Below are 23,866 nucleotides of genomic sequence, written 5' to 3' on the forward strand. Positions count from 1 at the left end.
AAGGATATTTCAGGTTTTCTAATTATATACATGAAATAGGTAGCCTTAGTATTTCAATTAGTCTATTTCTGATTTTAAAAAATAAATATTCCACTAATTAGATACACTTTTATAAGAATTATTGGAGTACTTCACACAAAGGCTACTTGAGAATTATTGCAGTGTCACATTCTAGGGGAGGGCATAACATGATATATTGGACATACCATTTGATTTTGTCAATTCCTCTGAATTTTAGCATTATTATAAAAGTTATTGATAGTGGTGTGTGTGTGTGTCTGTCTGTCTATATCAAAAGTATCCAGTTTGGCTGGCAACTCTTATGCAAATATCACACTTCTACAATTGGATACAATCTTGCATAAATATTTCACCAGTTATACTTGCAACACAACAAAAAGAACAAAAACATGTAGCATATATATAGATATATATATTTCCATTAGTGCTTAATAAAATAGATTTGAACAACGTTTTGAGAATTTAAATTTGGACAAACGTATTAAAACTAGTATACCATGAGAAAGAAAGAAACGGGTCAAAGTCCAAAGTCTTTTGATTTTTATAGATAGATATCAAGAATTAGGCTCTCCACCAGCGTGTGTTAAAGTTGATAAATCCAGTTCAATTGCTAATGCAAGTGAAAGTTCCCTTGATAATAGATCATGAAGAGAAATGCCATCATGAGAATAAATCCAATTTTTCCCGGTCCAGTCATAACGTTTTGGTCCACTGTGAAAAATTAAGACATGAGAGAGCTAAAACAAACATTTAAAAAATATAATGGAGCATGCATAATTAAAAGCATTGGTTCACATTACCGTATTTTTTGGAATATAAGACGCTCCTTTTTATCCCCCAAAAGATGAAAATCTGGGTGCGTCTTATACTCTGAATGTAGCTCCACCCACCTGCTCCACGTGTTGCATTTTCGGGGGGTTCCATGCGGCGGGGATCCTCACTTTCACATGGAGCCCGATTCCCTAAGCAGCCCGGGGAATTGTGTTCAAAGCCTTTTTTGGGCAGCAGCAAAAAAGCGAGAGGGCAGTGCAGTCGGGTAAGGGTGCAGGAGCCAGGCGCGGATGCAGGGCAGGCAAATTAGAGGCAGCTGGCCGATTGCCAGCTTGCTGGCTCAGCTGCTGGCCACCCGGAGTGCACAGGCAGCAAAGGAAACCCGCATTGTGGCTGCCGTTGCCTCATGCCTACGTGCCTCGAGGTTGAACAGCAGCAGCGAGATGTTTCCCTGCACAGAACAGCCAAGAGAGAGAAGTGGTGGAGCTGCCAGACTCAAGAAAGATGTCCGTGCACAATTTGGGAGTGGCAGGTGGGGCAGGAGATGGGGTGGGGTGTGGCACGCATCTTATTCGAGTCTGGCAGTTCCACAACTTCTCTCTCTCGGCCGCTCTGTGCAGACGTGCATTCACATCTCATGAGGTTTTTCTTTACTGTGCAAGGTTTTCCCTGCAAAGACCAGCCGAGAGATGCAACAGAGCTGCCAGACTCTATTAAGATACGCATTTCGCAGTGGGGCACAATTTGGGGGTGGCAGGTACAGCAGGGGATGGGGTGCCCGGCATCCCTGCCAGTGGCGAAGAAGTGCCCCGGACGCTGTTGGACTCTCCCCTCCCCTCGCTCGTTGGGGTAAAGGTGGTGAAACTTTGCTGGGCGTGCTGCCTCTCCTCTCCTGTTGGCTCTCATCCGGGAAACCGTGGTCGCTGGCAGCGACACTTAAGGGCTGCCCCACCTGCCACCCCCAAATTGTGCCCCACCGCGAAATGCGCATCTTAGTAGAGCCACGATGCGGGTTTCCTTTGCTGCCTGCGCACTCCGGGTGGCCAGCATCCAAGCCAGCAAGCCGGCAGCCTTTAATCTGCCTGTCCTGTGTCCACGCCTAGCTCCTGCGCCCAATTGCGCTGCCTCTCGCTTTTCTCCGATTCCCCCAGCCGACGGTGCTGGCCAGGAGAAAACAGGCAGCGAGCCTGTAAAGGAGGAGGAGGGCATGTGGCTCGGTAATGTGCACCAGGGAACTTGGAAGGAAAGCATTTTCAGGTGGCAGCGCGTACTGGAACAGCCTGCCACCTGAAACATGATGCACTTGTTTGGCCTCTGCACCAATGTTTCCTCTAAGCTGTGCGGCTGCGCACGTCACAAGAAAAGGCCATGCAGCAGTTTCCAACTGCAGCGCAGGCGGGACAAGAGGGACAACATCAAAGAAATGGTGGACTGAAAGGAAAGAGGGAAAAGGAGGGACAGAAGGAAAGGGAAAGGAAGGGCCAAAGGGAAAAAAAGTTTTATTTCGGTTAAACCATGAAATAGAAGCGTTAAATGTGTTCCACTGCCAGTTGCCCGTAGCAAGTTGTCCGGTTCCCGCCTTGTAAGGCCCTCCCCAGCGCCTCCCTCCGGGCCGACGGCCGAGCGCTTATTAAGTGTTGTGCTAAACAGGGAAATTTGGTTAGAAGATGGCATCAAAGTCTAGAATCTGGACAATCTTCGAAATGCCATACTATTTATTTAGAAATTTCAGAATGATACCTAATAAATGAATTGTGCAATATGGTGTTTTAGTTCAACTACAAATTTTCAAATCATTGTAACCTATAAACTAAACTCACCTGATTGGAGAAGAGAGCCATATCTGTTTATTTGGTGTCTGTTTATTGATTACGTAAGTTCCCATGTTTCCACCCAGTTTCACTGTTAGTACTCCATTCTTTAAAATAAAAAGTAAAAAGAAGACCTTTCAATTAACGTTATTGTGCAAGAGATTTTTCAAATATTAAGTTTTGACTACAGTTTTTTTACTACAGTTTACTACAGTTAAAAGAATCACTCATATCACTGTTAAATGAGTACATTTCAACCAAACTAAACTATTTGCTTCATTTAATTCCCTCTTTGCTTTTGTTATCATGTTCTCTTATCAATTAACTTCCGGAAATTTTAGAAAAATATACACTGGTTCTAAATCACACATACTGTAAAATGCACTCACACCTGCCCAATTGCAAACCATAAAATGGTATCTCACTTGTTACATTTTTTCCCATCTATGCCACCTTCTGGTTTCACAACACAACACAGTAAAAAATCATGATCGGACTACAAGAGAAAAATAAGTGCCTCCAGATGACAGCCTCCTATTTTTAATGTCCACAGTGCAATTAATTTTTTTTCCTTTCACTGCTTAACAGCTTTTCTGCAGTTAGAAAAAAAATGTAAGGGGGTGAAATAAGCAACTGTTGCAGAAGGAAAACAATATTGTCTGGAGTCTGGACCCTGCCTTCCCACCCCCAATAATGTGTTTGAGACTTTAATCTGGTAGTACCTAGGCAATATGACAGGGAAAGAGAGAAGAAACGTGCACACATTCATGTACATACATTAGTGTTATATCTCTTATTGATCACACTTTCTCAAAAACGTTAATCCAGAACCATAGCTGAACTGGGAGAAAATGCAAATTCTGAACTGTGACAAGGGCAAATATTTCCACAGGCAAATTCTTTGATACAGTATATACTATACTATATAGAATCATGAAGATTATGTAGGAGGAACTATATGAAGCAACAGTTTAAACTCAACTTCAACGATGCCTTCCTTAAATGAGGCAGCAACTTTGAAGGTTGTGCATTTGTTCACTTATGCAGGCCTTTTCAATTCAACTCAGGCGTCGAGCTTCAACTTGCTTAATTCCAAGTAAGCATGGCTTTTAGAAATACACTGGTCTGTGATATACCTGAGGGATCCACGAAGAAGGCTGAGCAGTGATTTTACTGCCCTTAAGGAACACTGTCTCCGATAGTAACTTTAGAATTCTGGAACTATAGGAGAATCTCACAATATTTTCAGCCATAATTAATAACATATAAAGTGTTTTGAAATGTTCTATCTACAAACAAGTTAAAATTTACAAAAAAAAAAAAATATCATAAAAAGAAACAGTAGCATTATACCCCAAAGTAGACATCGTAATCTTTGGAAGCAAACGGCTTGTCTGCCAAATCTTCAAAGAAATCTGTTAACGATTCCAGTGTTTCTTCAGCAAGTTTTTCATACTTGGTTTCATCGAATGAGCTGTAAAAGTCATGTGAATAAAGATTCACTCAAATTTACTTGCTGAAAACAAGAGGGAGAGATTACAAACATTCAGAGGAAAAAAAATTCAGACGACTTGAAGATATTTGTTACTAGCTAATGTTGGAAGCATTTCATAGATTTTATTAATTCAGATGGGGGGAAGTTTATTATAGTCCACGAAGAGAGAAATCAGCTGAGATTTAATTCTAGACAGGCCATTAAGTCATTTCTATTCATTTAATTTAAGCAACCATCTGATATAAGAATTCTTAGCCTATTACTTCTCAAAAAACATTTGGATATGATACAAATCTAGCATATCAGATAGTAGCAATTACTCCTCTACGAGACAAACCACTGAATATATTTCAGAACTTCTAGAAACAACAAATGGAACTTTGGATATATTGCCAAATTCCTTTTCTATCAGGAATGGAAAGTATCCTTAGCCTGGTTGTTCTTTCACTATCCTGCAGGAGGAACAATTAATTTTCTTTCCTAGCTCAACAGGAAATAAATAATTTCAATAAAGAACTGTTTGCTAACTAGTTAAGAGATTATGTTCAGTACTACTAAAACAGAATCACCATTTGGAAGGACATCTGTCAAAAATGTTCTGGACGAGACTTGTAAATTAAGCTTGCTTTGTCTAATGTAAGAATAAAATAAGGACAAGTTGCTCAATATTTATTTGTATCCCACTTTTATTATTTTTACAAATAACTCAAAGCAGTTAACGTATTAGCGCCTCCTTTTATTTTTTCCACAACAATCCTGTGAGGTGGATTGGGCTGATAGGAGAGTGACTGGCCCAAAGTGACCCAATCGGCTTTCATGCCTAAAGTGGGACTAGAATTCATAATCTCCTGGTTGGGAGCCTGGTGCTTTAACTACTAGATCTAACTGGCTCAATGGATCAGTAATGCTGCTAAATTAGTGATATTCCTGATGTTTCAATGCAACATTGTATACAACAATTAAGGCAACAGTTAAGGATACCTCCAGCACCTGTAGGTAAACAATAACAGACTTACCCTGAGCAGAAGAGAGAAAAGAAAGGCTAACATTTAGCAAGGAACTCCTTTAGACCAGAGTACAGGACTAAAAAAAAATCTTGGAAGATGCTCTCTTCTGCCATCTAGAGGTTACAAAAAAGTTCTGCCTGGTCCCGCCTGTCAGATAAATGTTGGATTCGGCTCAGCTAAAAATATCAATGCGGTTTACTACACTAAATTAGTGAGGACATGTGCTTTCAGTTAAGGATTCCTTAACTCCAACAATCCCCAGCTTCTGCTGCCTTCAATATGGCAAGGGGTTTTTTGGGGACAGATGAGGGAGGTCGTCAGGCAGTTATACCAACAGTGTATTCTTCCAGGAGGGTCACCCAAGGTGCAAAGGTCATCATATCACTCCTGTACTTTATCAAGTAAACCACAAGGACAGAGAAAATATGAAGGGTCCTTGGTGCTCTCTTAGCTTGGTTGTTTTCTTGCAGAAGTTTCATTACCCAAACAAAATAACATCATCAATGCTTTATCTAACACAGTGTTTCTCAACCTTGGCAACTTGAAGATGTCCGGACTTCAACTCCCAGAATTCCCCAGCCAGCATTCGCTGGCTGGGGAATTCTGGGAGTTAAAGTCCGGACATCTTCAAGTTGCAAATGGTTGAGAAACACTGATCTAACAGAACAGATGAAGTGAATGCTGGATGATAGGTCCATCAAGTCAGATGGCGCTCAACACGCTATGGGTCTTCCAGAGTAGAAACAATATTTATGACATAGGCTGATTACGTCCTATGAAATGTCTATTGACTGATGTTTTCATGCAGAGAAAAAGAAAATCCAAAACTATAAAGGCAGAAATGCAGTGGAACACAAAGAGTAGTAAGAAGTATTAATATGGAAAAGCTCAACGTGACGAATAATGAAACGAACCCACTACAGACTGAGAACTCTGTTCTTTTCATATAGTCAAGAAGGTTCTAGCAAAGACAGTATTTTGGTACCATGCAGTTAATGATCAAATAACATCAGTTAGATTTTGCAGACGAACCCTTTAATGGTCTATGATAGTTATCCAGATCTGTGATGCTGGTATTGAGGAAAAAGAGGAATGAATTTTATGGTCAAGTTCAATCAGAAATCAATAGAAGCTGCAAGCAAGATGTACTGTTTTTGATTGGGAACCGGAAAGACAATGTTACAAATATTAAGGAGGAAAACATAACTGAACTACACAAGTAGGAAACAAAAATGAAACAGGAAAATGAATGGTTAGTTTCTGCCAATCCAATTTCTTCATTGCTAACACTATCCTTATCATCAGGTAGAGCAACAGAGAAACCAAATTGACCATATTATTGATGTAAGAAAATTGAAGAACTCACTTAAAACAGTAAAGACATGGTGAGGGGCTGATTGTGGGACGGATCTCAAACTGCTAGTGTGCAACCTCCAAGTCAGGTTAAAGTGGAAAAACAAAACCAGTTTCCACTATATAATCTTGACAATATACTTACCATGTAAAGGAAAACTACAAAATCCTGAGCTTCATTTACAGGGAGCCTCAGGAACTGTGGAATTAAATCAAAGGAACCGTTTAGGATGAATGTGAAAATATATTGCCAAAGACCAAGAAACAGAAGAAACCAACTGGATGAGAAGGGAGATGGTAAAAATTGCCTGTAAGATAACCCAAAGCTAAGAAAGATAAAGGAACTGAGCAAAGAATTCCACAGAGCTCTTAGAAGAGACAAGGAGAAGCATTACCACAGCATTGCCAAAATGGAAACAAGACACAGGAAAACAACATTTTTCAAAAGATTTGAAATCCCTCAAACTCAAAAGGATATTCCAACCTCAAACCTAGTATGCTGAAGGATGTAAAGAAACAGTAACTTATTCAAAGCAGATTAAACAAAGAAGGGAGTATACTGAAGTACTGCGGAGTAAGTTATGTATTCATGTTTGTGAGAACTGCTAGTACTGGAAGCGAAATCAGCATTCCAGTCATTACCAAGACAGAATAGATTTCACAGATTGTGCAAACTATTACACAACATCCTTTAATTTCACAGCCAAGTAAAATAATTGTTTAGGGTCATCCAAAACAGATTACAGCCTTAGGCACAATACTACGAGTTCAAACTGGTTTTAAAAAAAGCCAAGGAATAAGTGACATTATTGCATCTGTATGTTGGATAATTGAAAAAAATCAAAGCATGCCAAAAAAAAAGGTCAATATGCACTTTATTGGATATAGAATGGCCTTGAATTATGCTGACCATGTCAAGCCAGGGAACGTTCATAGGAAAATGGAAGTCCCAGAATCTCTTACCTGCAAAATCTATATGCATGACAGAAAGCCAATTCTGAACAACACAACCACAGACTGGTTCTAAGTGGATAAAAGAGTGAGATAAGGTTGTATATTCTCCTTATTTATTCAATTTATAGCCTGAAAATATTTGAGGCATGTTGTATTGGTAGAAGATGAACATGGCTTAAAATTGGACAAAATATTAATAACTGCTGATATACTGATGACTCTACTTTGAAAGCTATAAATGATTTGAAAGTTGTAGTAATTAAAGTCGAAAAACAGGAAAATTGAATTAAGAGCAAATATAATGATTAAACCATGATCATGGGTACAGTAAAAAGCCTTTGAAATGATAATAAAGACACTGACATGCTGAATGGGTTCTGTTTTTTTAGAATTGACCATCAACAGTGAACAAGCAGCAGTCAACAAAGATGCCATAGTATCACTTGGTAGGATAGCAACAATATGTTGAAAAATATATGTGGATGCTAAAATGTGTCCATGCGTACAAAAATTAGAATGATGAAAACAGTAGTTTTCCCTGTGACATTCTATGAATGTGAAAGTTTCATTTTGTAGAAGCAAATTAGGAAGAGTATTGGCATGCTGGTGAAGATTCTTGCAAATAGTATGAATAGTCAGAAAAACAACAGTAGACGACAGAACCCATCAATCCAGAGTTCTCACTTGAGGCACATGTGACAAGGCTCAACTATCATATTTTAGACACATAATATGAAGATCCATCTCCCTTGAGAAGTTCATAATGCTAGGGGGGGGGGGGAGAGTGGACTATCAGTAGCAAATTGGCGGAACTGAATTACAACAGTCACTAATTCATTACTGACAGACTTAAAAGGCCGGACAGATCATTTTTGACAAAGTTTGTCTATTAGGTTGCTAAGAGTCAACACCTACTTGATGAAACTTAATCACAATGGGCACTAGCTTTGGTTAATGCTAAGTCTGAGTGCCAGATATCAAGTTCTGTCTTGCTCACTAATTTAGCCTTTGGGGAAAAAAACATATCACAATACATTAGCAATTGTGTATACAACATACCTTTTGTCTATGAGAGTTCCTGTTCTTCTTTCAAATATAAATTGAATACTCTTGATTCTGTTGATCAGAACATGGTCTAAAAAGTGCACATGGACATCCTGTAAAAGAAAGTTTCAACTTTAAACAAGTTTTTGCCAAAATAGTGACCTATAGATGAGTTGGGACTATAATTTAATTATTTTGTGAACTGAGTTAATGTTTTAAATTGTTTTATAATTTTAGAATTGTAAGCCGCCCAGAATCACTTGGCTGTAGAAATTGAATGAACAAATGAATAAATGTTCTAGAATTCTCAGGTAGCACGACTGAAAATAATTCTATGAATTATATTTTGAGACATTTAGCGGAAAACTGCTTTAAAGGCGGCTAGAAGTAAATGCCGTGATGCCATGACATACAACTGAGGTCTATAAATGAGCACAAGTCTATTTCATGCCATAGAAGATATTTTCAAATATAAGTGTATTTAAACATTTCCTATGTGGCTCTTGGTGCATTCTGACTTTGGTTGTTTTCTTGCAGACATTTCATTACCAACTACTTAACATCATTGTGCTGGAAAAGATTCACTTAAAAGCCATAATGATCTATTTAATGATAGTTGAAAAAATGGTCATAAAATCAAGCCTAATCACCTGACAATTGGATTTACAATCCCTACAATTTATAACCAAAATCGTGGCCATAAGTCAAGGACTATCTATAATAATACCGATTACAACCCATGGAATTGATTCAATCTCACAACTATTTTTCCAGTTTCTTATCAAAATCCAAGTAGAATTTAGACCAAGCTAAATTAGAATAAGTCACCAATCCAGTAAAGAGGGACAGAGAACTGAGCAGTGGAGAAGCAGGAGTTGGATTATCAAGTCCATCCTTTCCTTCTACCCACAAGGCCATCTGATTCTTTACACAGAAAAGGAGAGGAATACAGAAGTTTACAGAGGTCTTTGAAGCTGAAGCTTAGGAGATATCATCCTTCCCTGAGTTACTATTGTTTGTGGGAGCTACTATTGTTTGTGGGAGTTACTATTGTTTGTGGGAAACATAGTTCTAAACTTAGTTTAGAGCACAAAGTAATGATAGCAGAATAAAGGCACTGACATACTGAAAAACTGTAATTGTTAAAACATATAAAGCTTTTTCTAATACCATAAACACCCAGAATCACTTTACAGATACTATCTCTGTGCTCATATAAGATATTAAAGGGTTTGCAGCCTTTATTCCTGGGAAAGAATGTGACTTGAAGAAGGGCAGGAAGATCACTCTGCTTTGCCCACCAACTAAAACACTTGTGTTATTGAAATGCTCCACTCATAGGATATTCATTGAACTATTGTTTCTTTTATATAACTCTAAATATATTCAGATTGAGATACAAACTGGGAAACTGATATAAATTCCTAAGAATGAAAAAGCAAAGGTACAACCCCTAAGCCAATATAAAAGCAAACTAATCTTATGGGTATGTACTCAATAGTACGTCTCATTCTATGCAATGACATTTGGGTTTTAAGCGCAAGTTAGAGGATTCAATAAAGTATGCTTGTTTTTTTCCCCCTAATGCAAACTATGATTAAGTGCAAGCAATAAAAACGCCTAACTTGCACAGAATACAAAAGCATTTCTTGAAGGCTGTGGAGTCTGTTGCATTCACGCATCATTCAAAACCTCCCTGTGGATTGTTAAAATACTACTACAGAATGCAAGTAGTAGGTACATCTCTAGTATCTCAGGTAGCCACACCATCCCTTACCTGTTTCAACTTCTCAGATGGAGATAATTCAAAAGCCTTTAGAAAGGAATCAAATCTGGCTTCCAAGACCTTTAACACTCCTTCACACACACACCTCAATCTATGCATTGCCTGGACGAAGGTGGTGAACAGTTATATGGTATTTTTTTTTACTATGTCAGACTATCAATGGCCTCTCTACCAGTTTACAGATAACCAGCTCTTAAGTCACAGCTGTCCATCCTTGGCACACCATCATGCCTACCGTCCCTGCCCTACTGTCCCCATTTATTCGTTCCCATTTCATTCATATCCATGTTTATTCTTACACCTATTATCTTGTAAACGATTGATAAATCAAACAAATAAATAAAATAGATCAAACTTTAACAACTGTGGGCTTCAACTCCCAGAATCCCCCATCCCAGCCATGCCGGGAGTTGAAGTCCACAAGTCTTAAAGAGTTGCCGAGGTTGGACAATCTTGGATAAGAGATACACGGGATTGCTCGAAGGAAGGGACGGCAAGGCTCTGCGGCTGCCCTTCCGAGGCCCCGACTTGGGCGGATCAGGGGCGATTCCTTCCTGACCGAGGCGACGCCTTCTTCGCCGAGAATGGCGGGAAATAAAAGTTCAAATCCTCCGCCAAGATCTGCTCTCTCCTTGCCCCCCACCCCCCACCCCAAAAAGACAAGTCCTGGTGGCCTCCCTTCCTTCCTCGCAAGCCAATCACGCTCACCGGCTGGCTGAGAAAGAAGGAAGAAGCGGCGGCCGCCGGGGTCTCTTTCCACCGGCCCGCGCCGTTGCTTAGACGGCGGGCACCAAGCAACAGCCCCGCGGAGAAGACGCAGGCTCTCCCCCGGTTCCACATGCTGCCAGGCCGCCGCTCGGGAACAGGCCCGCCTCTGGCCGCCGCGGCCCCTTCCGCGAACCACAGAGAACGGCGGCTATGGAAGCTGCCGAAGGCCCGCTGCTGCCCTCTGGCGGTGCCTGAAAAAGACCCAGGAGACCCATTAACTAACAAACTAATTAGATAAGAAAGAGAAGGAAGCAAAGAAAGAACAAAGCAAAAATGTAGAAAAAAGATGTAAGAAATTGTTCTGATTTTATTTATTTACTTGTACCCCACCTTTATTATTTTTACAAATAAGACGTTAAACATGTCTAACACACCTTCCTCCTATTTTCCCTTCAACAACAACCTTGTGAGGTGGGTTGGACTAAGAGAGGTGACTGGCCCAAAGTCATCTACCTGGCTTTCACGACTAAGGTGGGAATAGAATTCATCAACTCTAGTTTTCTTAACGACTACACTAAACCTGCTCTTTTACAAGAGTTGTAAGTCTGAGTTTAAATTGACCTCATAGCTAAGGTTTACAGCATTGCTTTCATTTTTTTATTAACTTTTTTCTAATCGTCAAAATCATACATTATCCCATTTCTTTCTGTCTCACACACGAAGTTCAAATCAGCATTAAAATGAATCTTTTCTCTAATCAAAGCTGTCAGTTTTGCCATTTCAGCAAGTTCCAATATCTTTACTATCCACTGTGGATAATGTCAAATTTTCCACCATTGTACATCTAAGTATCACTGCTTATTTTAAAAAGTTCCATTAGGGTCATTTCCCTCCTCCCCCAGCTTTTTATCCATAAATTCTGAAAGAAACATCTCTGGCTTCACTTGCATATAAAGCTTTAAAATCTTCTAAATTAATATATTTGAATCCATTTTTAGCTTTTCTTCCTGTCCACCATCATGATAAAAAGTCCACTCCTGTTGTCTTTTACAACATATATATGTTTATACATTTTAAACAGTTTTTTTCTGGTGAACAATATCATTGATACATCATTTCGTAAAGATTTAAGATTATATCAATGTGAATTTCATGCATGTATTCTCCTATCATTCCAAATTTTAGCCTATTTTATTATACATTCTTTTGCTTGTTCTTCTTCCATTTCAAATTTTAATAAAAGCAATGCATATCAGCTGTAACATGTTTATCATTTGTATATAATTATTTCATGTTTACAATATTCAAAACCAAAAGTCTTTTTACTTTAAATCTTTCTGATAAATGTATATAAGAACACCACTGACATTAAGTCTGACTCAAGTCAAGTCTCTTGATTTTGTTTTAAAAAATCCTAGGAAAATCCTGCTATGTCACCATAAGTTAACCATTTCTATTTATTTTTCTTGTATAATATGGTTATTGTGGTGAGACTGAGAGGAATATTTGGACACACCCTGAATTTATATCTACTCCATCTTCTCAATGTGGCACATCTAACAAAATTATTTTTAAAATCTTCATTAACCTTAATTTTATCATGTTGTGTTAATTGTGATTTGGTATCATGTTGTACAGACATATGTTTGTGAGATGTTTATCTACATGGTGAATGGATGGTTTATTCATCCCAGTTGCCTTGATTCACACCAAACATTGAACCTGTTAGATCGGGTAATGGACAGGCACATACAGGCTAACGGTAACAGCAGCTCTTTATTATAACACAACAAGTATGAACAATCCAGTGAAAGTTGAGTCTGACAGCAGCCCTTTTATAGGGAGCTGTCAGACCCTTCGACCAATGAGATTAAACCTCTGTTCCCACCGGAACAGAGGACCTTGGTGGAAACCATTATAACTGAAGCTAGTATCTAACACCCCTCCCCTCTTAGATGGAATAATCTTACTGGTAACGTAGTCACGCAGGTAGGCGGGCTTTTTGGTACCTCTTCCTGACCTGCACAGTTCAGTCAGAGGGTTTTCTTCGGGCAGGTCGGACAGACCTGTTTGCTCCACAGCTCTGCTTGGTGGAAGCTCCTGGAATCTTTCACGGGCCGCGGCTGGAGCTTCTAGAGCCGGTTCGCTCGGAGCTTTCTGTGGGCCTGCAATACAAGAAGCTAAGTATCCGGGTGACTTTGGGTTTGAGTTGGCTGTGAAAGGAGTGACTTCGTGCTCCTTTTGGGTAGGGCTTTGGCTAACTCGACAGGAGTTAACTCTGGCTGCCTAAGAGTGGAATTGGAGAGGCGGCCACGGAGTTGGTCAATGTGCCTTCTCCAATTCCGACAGTCCTCGAGTTCTATGAGATAAGAGTGAGGCCCGGTGATGCCTATCACTATGGGAGGAATCCACAGAGTTCCCCCAGCGTAGTTGTGGGCATAAACTGAATCCCCCTACGCTAAAGTTCCGAATTTTGCTTGTGAAATCAGGGAGCGATGCGGCAGAATAGTTTGGGTGTAGCCGGTCTAAGTGGGACCTTAGCCAGCGACCCATGAGAAGCTCGGAGGGGCTTCTCCCTGTAGTGGCACTGGGTGTGATATGTTGAATTAGCAGATAATGGTCAACCCGTGTTTGCCAATCTCCCGGGCCCATCCTAGAGAGGGCCTCTTTTGCAGATCTCACCATTCTCTCCGCCTGACCATTGGAGGCCGGATGGAATGGTGCAACCAGGGCATGTCTGATTCCCTGTGCTACTAAGAAGGTCTCAAATTGCATGGCCCTGAATTGGGGCCCGTTGTCAGAGACCAGGACATCAGGCAGGCCATGTGTGGAGAAAAGTATCTGTAGTACCTTGATGACCGCTTCTGCCGTAGTGGAGGTCATCAGGACTACCTCTAGCCATTTCGAGTAGGCGTCCACAACTATGAGGAATGTCTGGCCATGAACTGGGCCAGCAAAATCAATGTGCACCCTAGATCACGGTGCTTGAGGTCACTCCCACTCCTTAGCAGGCATCTCTGGGAGAGCTGGTCTGGACTCCTGGCACGGTGTGTAGGTAGCCATCCATTCTTCAATCTCCCTGTCCATGTTAGGCCACCACACGTAACTCCTGATCAAAGACTTCATCCGACAATTCCAGGATGCCCTACGTGTAAAGCCTCTAATACTGCAATGCGCAGTTTAGGTGGAACAATGACCCAGTCCCCCTCCACACCCAGTTCAAAACCTGTTTGATCATGGAGTCTCTTGCAGAGTGGCGGGCAATGTCACTAAACGAGATGGGACCAGTCACTAAGCAGTCAAAATGAAGGACTGGCGTCTCAGGGGTAGGGTCTGCGAGTAGCTCGTCGGCGCTCTCGTTGATACCAGTCACTTCTAGGCCCAGGGCTTCAAACCAGTCAAGCCCCAGGAGGCTCTGCAGGTCACCGCTGACCACCGTCACTGGGAGCTGACTGCTGAAGTTGTTGAAGTTCACCCGGAAGGTGCCCTGGCCCACAATGGGGACTCAGTTCCCCTGATAATTGCAAAGGCGGATGTCAGGGGTGCGTAGATGTTGCTTCTTCAAGCTAGGGATAGCTTGCTTTTGTGTAGACCATGACATGATAGTCAATGATGACCCCATGTCGATCTCCATCTCGCATGGAGAGCCCTCGATGAGGACTGTGATCTTCAGCTTTTTTGACCGCCTTGTGCGGACTTGGCCGATTGAGGTGTGGTAGGTGACTCTGGTGTCGCCCTCCGAGCGCCGTGGTGGTGGCTGCCATGCCCCTTGGTCGGGCCTCTGCTGGTGATTAGGTCAGCTTCTTGGCTGCCAGGTCGTCGTGGGATGCTTGCTTCTGCAAACGTCGACGATGTGCCCCTTTCGCTTGCAGCGCTGGCAGATAGCGTTGTGGAAATGGTAAAACGACCTGGCATGGTCTCCTCCGCAGCTAGCGCAAGACGGGAGACACGGTTTGAATTTGCGCACCAGCTTGGTGCGGCTACTGCGCATGCTGCAGCTGTCATCTTCGTCTTCTGAGTTCTTGGCCTCTGCAGCCTTGCAATATGCACGTGCGCTCTTCCACGTGTCTTGCAGAGTGCTTTGGCACTGCAGGGTTTCTGTAGACTTAACGGCCAATTCTGATGCCCTGGTTTTATCCAAGGTAATTTGTAGAGTGAGGTCAGATTTGGCAAGTAAACTCCTCTGTAAATTTATGTCCCGCACACCGCATATGACGCGGTCAAGAATAAGTTTGTCTAGGTCTCGGAACTCGCAGTATGCTGCGGCCTTCCGTAGTGCTGCAACTTACTCGTTGATTGATTCGCGTTCCTTTTGGTTGCAAATATTAAATTCGTCCTGGCGGATGTACTTAGAAGGCTTGGGAGCGTAGTGAGTCCTCAGCGTCTGTTGGAGCACTGACCAAGCGACTGATGGTAGCGGCGTTGGCTCAGAGAGGTCTTTGGCTGTTTCGAACACTTCCCGTCCACAGTAACCGAGGAACATGTTCTTCTTGCGGCCTTCAGAAAGCCCCATGAGGTCGTTGGCTTCGAAGAAGCATTCGAACCTCAGCATATATGATTCTGGGTCTGGGTCATACGGCGTTGGTGGGGCGTGCATGGCCATTTTGTGTTCTGAGGGCGTTTTGAGTTTGCTGCTCAAAAATGGCCGCTCGAAGCTGCGCTGAGCTCTGGGCTGGATTTACTTGCTGGATTGCTACGTTCTTTTTGGTTCGCCTAGTTGCCTTCCAATCCCACCTTCGTCGCCAGTGTTAGATCGGGTAATGGACAGGCACACACAGGCTAACAGTAACAACAGCTCTTTATTATAACACAACAAGTATGAACAATCCAGCGAAGGTTGAGTCTGACAGCAGCTGTCAGACCCTTCGACCAATGAGATTAAACCTCTGTTCCCACCGGAACAGAGGACCTTGGTGGAAACCATTATAACTGAAGCTAGTATCTAACAGAACCATAAAGTAAACATGTCGTTGTTCAATGTACTAGGGTAGCTAGGCTAAAATATGGCTGGCTTGTTTGTCATTCTGTGCATTGTGTGCAAAAAGAAAACCATCTTTTTAGTTACATGCTGTATGGCTAAACATACAACCTTAACCAGAGCTAAAATCTTGTTCAAATTAGGGCTGAAAACTGCTCCTGTTTTCTCTTGTGCTCTGCTTGGTTGTTGTTTGCGTTCCTTATGCTAAGTAGCCAAACTAGAATAACTACATGCATTGGAAAACATTCTATAGCATATTGATTTTTCTCTCCGATTATAGGGCCTGGAAAAGTAAAGTAGGCCTCTGCAAGGCAGTTTAGTGAGGCACTGAACACTGCAAACACAACATGATTCACTTTGCTAGAGACCCAAAACTCTGCAGTTGTCTCATTTCACAGCTGATTGTCAGCTGTTAGTGGTCATTCCTGTTTCTCTTTTTAAGTAAGGAAACTGGTCGTGGGTCATCTAGTATTCCTTTAAAGATTATTTTGGATGAAACAATGTGCTGTGGCTCTGGAGAATCAAGTTGAACAAGTTCTGAGAATCCTACAAATGCAAGCTAAAGACTCTTTGAGTAATCTCAACTCCTGATAAGTACACAGTCACATTCAGTAGGACAGAAGTGGCTTGCCCTCCTTCCAGAATAGTTTTCTGTTACCTATTGGGCCTACGCCTGTGATCCCAAGACCTCCCAGTGGTCTCCCAATCACAAACGGATCAGTCCTAAAACTGGTTCGTTTTTATACCGAAACAAATTTATCTAGCTGCTGCCAAAACCAATTATACAGCTTAAAATGCAGGATTGGACAGGAAGAGTTTCAATTCAGCACTTAAAATAGTTCTTTAAAATAAAACAGGGTAAGTGGAATTCTTCCTCCTTTAATCGGCTTTTAAAAAAATAAATAAATGCTTACTGTACAGAGAAACCAATTATTTAAAAGATGAGTGCTTATTATTTTTTGGAGAGGCATAATGTAAATAGTTTGACTGGCTTAAGTACCTCGTTAGAGTTTCCCAAAGTATCAAGCACCAGGCCAAAAGTTTAATATATCCTCCTTGCCATTCCTCCCCCGCCCCCCAATCCCGGATCCTTTCCCAAACAGTGAGTAGAGAACACCTGGTCTAGTTCTCACCCAAGTTCATCTGTATTTATAGTGCATCACAATAATACATTTATAGTAGCGCATTAAGAACTCAGCTAATAGTAAAATCTTTTCTCTTGCACATTTTTTCCTTCACAAGTGCTCTCTTTGACAGGCAGAGTCTGTGCATGGGCAGGAATCTGACTTTTTCCACATAGAGATTTTCCTCCAGGATGACCCCACCACCACTACTAATGGTATGTGGGAATGATCTTGGGAGACAGGAGGCAAATTCTGGATAATCAGCATGAAAAAGAAGGAAGTGTGGGAAGCATTTTGGAAGGGACCTTCCCTAGTTTCCTGGCGATAAGAGGACAAAAATACTTTCAGACATGCAAGATTGTGTTAATACAACCTTACAAGAAAGATAGAGGTGGTGTTCCCGGCTGGGCTTCTTGTTTGGACTACCACAAAGGGCCTCAAAACCATGATAGCCTCTGCCACTCCTATATAGCTGACAGACACCCTTTCTTTTAAAGTGTTAACATGTTGGTTTGTTCAGTTGATGATTCTAACAGTCCAGAAACATAGGAAGACTGCTCACATCAAACTATTTCTATGATATAATAATTCAAGAGTGGGCATCTATGGTGACCTTATGACCCGCAGACCACACCGGCTCAGGAATTCTGGGAGTTTATTTATTTATAAAATTTATTGGCTGCCCATAGGGTAACTCTGGATGGCTTACAGTTACATATAAGTTAAAACATAAAAAGTTAAAACCAAACTTTAAAACCAAAGACACATGGGGAGGGTGGAGGCGGACTGGAGGTGGGAGGTGGGATCTGTTATTACTCAACCACCTCCATTGCGCTGTTTCTCCACTGAGGCCCCAAGCCAACTGGCAAAGCCATGTCTTTAGGCCTTTATGAAAGATAGAAGGGTTGGGCCAACCTCGCATCAGGGAAGGGCAAGGTGTTCCAGAGGGCAGGAACAACAGCAGAGATGGCTATATAGATCATAAACCTGCCATAGTTGCCCTCCCGAGTTAACTGAACGTGTTATGTAATTCACCACTACATCTGCAAAAGCATTTCCAGCTTTGATTGGGATTTGCTGGTGTTACAGTGTGACAGCACCACCGTCCATCCTCTGCTCTACAATGTTTCCGAGACATACAATGTGGTCCTCTCTAAATCCCACTGGAGTGTGCTCTGAGATCCAGCCATCTGATATATTTTTAGTAGGGGCATTCCTTCATCTTCGTCTCTTCCCAGTTAAAATATGAGCACAAATGACTCAGCAGATGGCTGATGTGTTTTTTGAATTTTGAGTTCTGGCAATGCCTTGAGGGAAGCAGGTTAAGATCAGAGAGCACAGTGAGGGGAAGGGGGAGTCACTGACTGAAAAGAACAGAAGACACCCAGTTTCTCCTTTTTAATTCTAATTGATATTGGCCTGTATTTCAAAACAGGAAACACGAAGCCAGTGTTTGGGGCCTAGAATAGCAAAGGAGGGCAATGCAGCGCTTCAAGAGAAGAGCAACAAAGATGATTAGGGGACTGGAGACTAAAACATATGAAGAACAGTCGCAGGAACTGGGTATGTCTAGTTTAATAGAAAGAAGGACTAGAGGAGACATGATAGCAGTGTTCCAATATCTCAGGGGTTGCCACAAAGAAGAGGGAGTCAAACTATTCTCCAAGGCACCTGAGGACAGAACAAGAAGCAATGGGTGGAAACTAATCAAGGAGAGAAGCAACTTAGAACTGAGGAGAAACTTCCTGACAGTTAGAACAATTAATCAGTGGAACAGCTTGCCTCCAGAAGTTGTGAATGCCCCAACACTGGAAGTCTTTAAGAAGATGTTGGAAAACCATTTGTCTGAAACGATATAGGGTTTCCTGCCTAGGAAGACCTCCAAGGTCCCTTCCAACTCTGCTATTGTATTGTATTGTATTGTATTGTATTGTATTGTATTGTATTGTATTGCATTGCATTGCATTGCATTGCATTGCATTGCATTGCATTGCATTGCAAGTTGATGGATAAAAAAGAGCTTTGGAGCTTGCGGGCTGTTACCACACCACTTGTCTGCAACTTCTTCAAGCAGCTGCATTTTTTTCTCTTGCATTGTACAGACTTGCAGCTGCAGTGCAATCCTGCTAAAGAGATATATCCGATTTACAGAGATGCAGGTTTGTGCTCCTTGTGCAACATGCCCTGGTGCCCCTTTTTCCAACCGTAACCACTGTAGCACACACTTTTGGCCTAAATACACACAGCTCAACTATGAAAGCAATCTTTGCAATAACCATCTGTGTGGCCATGCTCACAAAGCATATAAAATCCATAGCAAGCTGAATTGTGGTTTACCGAAATAGCCTGGGTGCTTTGAATTATATAGAAACTGCCTTCCTTACGTTCATACAAAGCACTGACCTATAAACTAGCCAGGTCTGTTTTAATCAGTTCTTCAGTGCAAAAACTGCTTTTTTCAAAAAGGAGATTCTGAAGCCCAGCTGCTCATTCTGAAAGTCAGATGCATCAGCTGGTGAAACCAATAAGCCACTTTTAAAAAGTCTTGGACTGTGAATATTTATAGGGGCAGACAGAATGAATCCAAGATAGTAATAGCAATAAGCACTCAGACTGATATACCGCTTCATAGTGCTTTACAGCCTTCCCTAAGTAGTTTATAGAGTCAGCTTATTGCCCCCAACAATCTGGGTCCTCATTTTACCAACCTCAAAAGGATGGAAGGCTGAGTCAACCTTGAGCCAGTCAGGATCGAACTTCTGGCAGTGAGCAGTATTAGCCTGCAATACTGCATTCTAACCACTGCACCAATGTTCCCTCTAATTTTTTTTCAGTGTGAGCAGAAAAGTATAGTGTTTGAGCGGCACATTTTTATGCCTGAGCAGCACCTGAATTTTTTTCACAGGTGTCACCTAAGACAACAACAAAATCAGTATTATTTGAAACTCAAAGTTATGTTTATTCAAGGTACCCGCTTAATTAAAAGTGTTATATAGTATCACTTAACAACGCTCCTGCTTAGCAACCAAAATGTTGGGTCAGAAACTCTGGCATTTGAAGCACACAAGTCTTAAAGCTGTCAAGTTACAAGATCCTTGCATCCCTAACCCTTTAGAAAAAAAAACCCCAAGGGGTCTTCAAACTTGACAGCTTTAAGACTTGTGGACTTCAACTCCCAGAATTCCTCCTCCAGTCATGTTGGCTCAGGAACTCTGGCATTGAAGCATGCAAGTCTTAAAGCTGTCAAGTTGCAAGACCCTTGCACCCTTAACCCTTTAGAAAAAAAAACCCAGGGTCTTCAAACCTGCCAGCTTGAAGACTTGTGGACTTCAACTCCCAGAATTCCTCCTCCAGTCATGTTGCGGCGATGTCATCTGCGTGGATCTGCTCCATCTTCGGTTTTTTTCACAGGGGGCAGGGCTGCCGCTGAAGATGCCGACGAGCCCTTGCCGCCACCAGAATAACAGCTGCCACCTCCTCCTCCTCCTCCTCCAACAGCACCACCACATTTGGAGTGAAGCCGCCAAAGCTCCCACTGGTGCCCCCGCCCGTAGCAGCGGCGGTGGCGCGTCCCCCTCCACTCGGAGCACCTGAGCTGGGCACCACGTTACCCCTGCTGCCTTCTCCTCCTCCGCCGTGCTTTTGAGAAGCCATGAGGCCTTTTTCCCCTGCTCCTGCACCCTCCGCCGCCTTCCTACTGGCTCCTCATGGCTCCTCAAAAGCACAGCAGAGGAGGAGGGGGCAGGGGTAATGCGGGGCTCAGCTCAGGTGCTCCGAACAGAGGGGGAGGCGCCGCTGCCATGGGCGGGGGCGCCGGCGGGAGCTTTGGCGGCTTCACCTCTGCCGCAGCGTCGGGCAGCAAATGTGGTGGTGCTGTTAGAGGAGGAGGCGGCAGCAGATATTCCGGTAGCGGCAGGGGCTTTGGGAGTTTATTTTATCCGCAGCGCCGGGCACAAGCACCTAGGATTGGCCGCCCACAAAGGACCTCCCCGGGCTTGCTTTGCTGAACTAGCGTCAGTTGCCCCGCGCTCACCAAAACAAGTCCGGGGAGGTCCTTTGCGGGCGGCCAGTTCTAGCCGTCTGCAAAGGACCTCCCCAGCCTCCGGCGCCTGTGACAGTAGAAATCACTGCGCGGCAGTTCGAAACTGCTGCGCGGTGTTTTCTTGCCACATGCGCGGCCGCGCAGCCGCACACCTTAGAGGGAACAGTGCACTGCACTCCCATGACTCATAGAAAACCAGAATTATAAAATAAAGAAAAGGTGTGATATGTTGGTATATGTTGGTAAATATATCATATATATTTTTAGGATTTTTAGAATAATCTTAGATAATCATTATCAAGTATGGTTATGCTGATACTTTTTATATACATGTGCGCACAAAAATGCACAAGCTCAAATTCCATGAACTAGAAGGCAAACCTGAACCTTTACATACTTAATGTAAACTTTTAAATAATGTATTATGGCTACTTTATTCATGCATAAATACAGATTGAAAGAGATAAGCACACATAAAATTCACTTGCAAGACATGTTTTCGGTTAGCAAAACCAGAAATTCTTCCACTTATATGAAAGAATATTTTCTAAGCCATAAAACTATAGGATCAAAGTGCCATGGAGAAAAGGTTACACACAATCTGTTCTACTGATTCATATTTTATATTTCCCAGTGGTCCTCCAAAAATGTTTTTAAGGTATTGTAGCTAGGAGGAAAAACCTGTCTAGGCCATGTTTTCGTGCTATATAAAATGTTCCTATTTCTGGAACACACATTGTAAACATAGCAATCCTATGTGTTTCCATACATTTTAAAATTGATATTTTAAAATTTCTCAAAATGCTACATTTCAACATCCAGATTCTTAAGTATTTTCAGATATCTGAAGCTTGTGCTAGTTTTTATTTAAGATTAATCAAAAGTCCTATTATTTCCTCAAATGGAATGTCAATTACACACTTTTCCATGAAAAATAAAATGTGAAATCTTATTTATTTTAGTTTAGGATTTTGCTTTGCAATCATGTTCTGTGTAAAAAGCAGTTTATAGAAATTCCCCTTTTTCATCTTGTGTAATGTACCATAGCAGTCTAAAAAAGGGAATTTGATACAAATAAGGCATCCATTAAGTTTAAAGACTCTCAGCAATATTTATTTTGAGAACAAAATACTTTATTTGTCAATAAAACTATAGTTTACAGTAGAATATACTAAATAAATTATGTAATTTATCCTTTACAAGCAATATATCTAATCACAAATATTTCAAAGACAATATATGTACACAACATAAGGCTTTGTTATAAATAGCTTCTTTATTTCACTAATAAACAGTGAAAATTTCTTTATAGAAGACAGTTTCCATAAAGTTATGTGCAGACATACTACCTCTTGTATGAAATTAACAGATGAGCAATCATAATTCTGGGGGGAAGGGAGAAAAGCAGAATTGATTTATAGAATAGTCACCACTATGAAGATGGCTCTTTAAATAGGAAAGGCGGATTAGATATTTTTGTCCATGATCACTGAATACATGCAAATGAAAATATCACCTTCAAGTCCTGAAAAGACAATAGGAAAGTAGAAGTAGCAGCTAAAAAGATGGACGAGGCAAGGCTTCACAGTTGAGCAGGCAACAGCAGGCCGTGATTAATTGTGGAATGTTTCCCATCATATCTGCTGAGTCTAGGATGGGATGTCTATAGTTCAAGAACTGTTTGATTATTTCTGTAAAGCTTTGATGATTAAGACTTTGTTTACCAGGCTTAACAAAAATTTTCCTCATAAATCTGAAGTGCAGAAAGTGCATTTGTTAAAATATGCTCATTTTCTTTCATCTTCTGTTACTGTAAAAAGAAAAAAAAACATTTTACAAAAGAATAACATTCAGGAGTCTTATTTGCTTACACGTGTAAAGCTGGAAAATATATTGCTGCCTTTGTGTACTGCTTTTTGTCCTAAAATAGCTTATAGATCAGCTTTTCTATAGTAACCACACCATATTTTAATACTGAATGTTTATTGTACAATAATGACAGCCATATGCTGCAATGATCTATTTTTCTTCTTCTAAAAACACAAAAAGGTACCCATTAGAAACTATTTTTTGAGTAATACTTTGGCAGTTAAAACCGAATCTCCAGTGATAGAATAATAATATTTGGGACGTTTTTGTGGTCTGCTCCCAATTATACATATATTTGCCTTCCTTTTCTCTCCTTATTGCTCACTCTTTTTCAGTGGGTGTTCCAATTCTATTACATGTGACCAAATCTGCAGCAATTTCAAGTTAATAGGTTTGTTTTTAGAAACAAAAATGTATACTAATAATAAAAACATGCCGGCTATATGCCTGCCAAATATTTTGGTAGAAAACAAAAGTCACTCAATATCAAACTGATAACATATCACTTTTCTTCACGTGATATGCTTTATTAGAAAAACATGTTTGTGTATTTCAGAAAGGTAGTATCTTTGAGCTGAAGGACAGTACTGCCCTATTCCTGAGAATTTCATGGGAGGACTGATTGTGAGACCACAATATAATATCACCTTAAAACTGCTAGAATTAAAGAATTAAAACTGCTAGGAAGTCTGGCTTCAAAGGTAGTTCTTCTCCATCTATTTTTAACAATACCAATGTTTCTTTACTGCTTAGACAAGAGTTTGGCGTGTTCCTTGATCTCACCTTCCTCCACAATGGATACCCCCAGCCCCGCCCGGACCACCATAGGTGCCCCCGATACAAGTGACATTGAGCTGGTTACGCCCCCCCCGAGTTTGACACCCCTTTAGTAGGTTATAAACT

At 41.4% G+C, this 23,866-nt stretch overlaps 2 protein-coding genes across 7 annotated transcripts in view; both read right to left on the reverse strand.

The window, feature by feature from the left end:
* Positions 1-413: 413 nt before the first annotated feature.
* Positions 414-11,180, reverse strand: FXN (frataxin). 2 transcript variants are annotated; one of them, XM_081945746.1, is made up of 5 exons: positions 10,951-11,180; positions 8,472-8,569; positions 3,957-4,077; positions 2,613-2,710; positions 414-732 (listed from the first exon to the last, which is right to left on the reverse strand). In XM_081945746.1, the coding sequence occupies exons 1-5, from the start codon at positions 11,080-11,082 to the stop codon at positions 576-578; spliced, it is 606 nt and encodes a 201-aa protein (XP_081801872.1). In that variant the 5' UTR covers positions 11,083-11,180; the 3' UTR covers positions 414-575. The 2 variants fall into 2 exon arrangements, with proteins under 2 accessions (XP_081801872.1, XP_081801873.1); XM_081945747.1 differs by lacking the exon at positions 10,951-11,180 and adding an exon at positions 10,234-10,826.
* An 11,025-nt stretch (positions 11,181-22,205) lies between these two features.
* Positions 22,206-23,866, reverse strand: part of PIP5K1B (phosphatidylinositol-4-phosphate 5-kinase type 1 beta) — an 83,770-nt gene continuing 82,109 nt past the window's right edge. For all 5 annotated transcript variants that reach the window (XM_081943656.1, XM_081943657.1, XM_081943659.1 and 2 more), the window contains exon 15: positions 22,206-22,904. In XM_081943656.1, the coding sequence (XP_081799782.1) occupies positions 22,902-22,904 (3 nt within the window). In that variant the 3' untranslated portion in view covers positions 22,206-22,901. The remainder of the gene's footprint in view (positions 22,905-23,866) is intronic.

The sequence above is a fragment of the Natrix helvetica genome, assembly GCF_964273705.1.
Source record: "Natrix helvetica genome assembly, chromosome: 2".
Lineage (NCBI taxonomy): Eukaryota > Metazoa > Chordata > Lepidosauria > Squamata > Natricidae > Natrix > Natrix helvetica.

Coding starts and splice junctions, on each gene's coding strand:
- FXN (XM_081945746.1), bottom strand. CDS start 11,082: ATGTGGAACCGGGGGAGAGCCTGCGTCTTCTCCGCGGGGCTGTTGCTT. Junction 4,078..8,471: donor GGAACTCTCATAGACAAAAG/GTATGTTGTATA, acceptor TGACTTTTACAG/CTCATTCGATGAAACCAAGT. Junction 2,711..3,956: donor ATTACGATGTCTACTTTGGG/GTATAATGCTAC, acceptor TTTATTTTAAAG/AATGGAGTACTAACAGTGAA.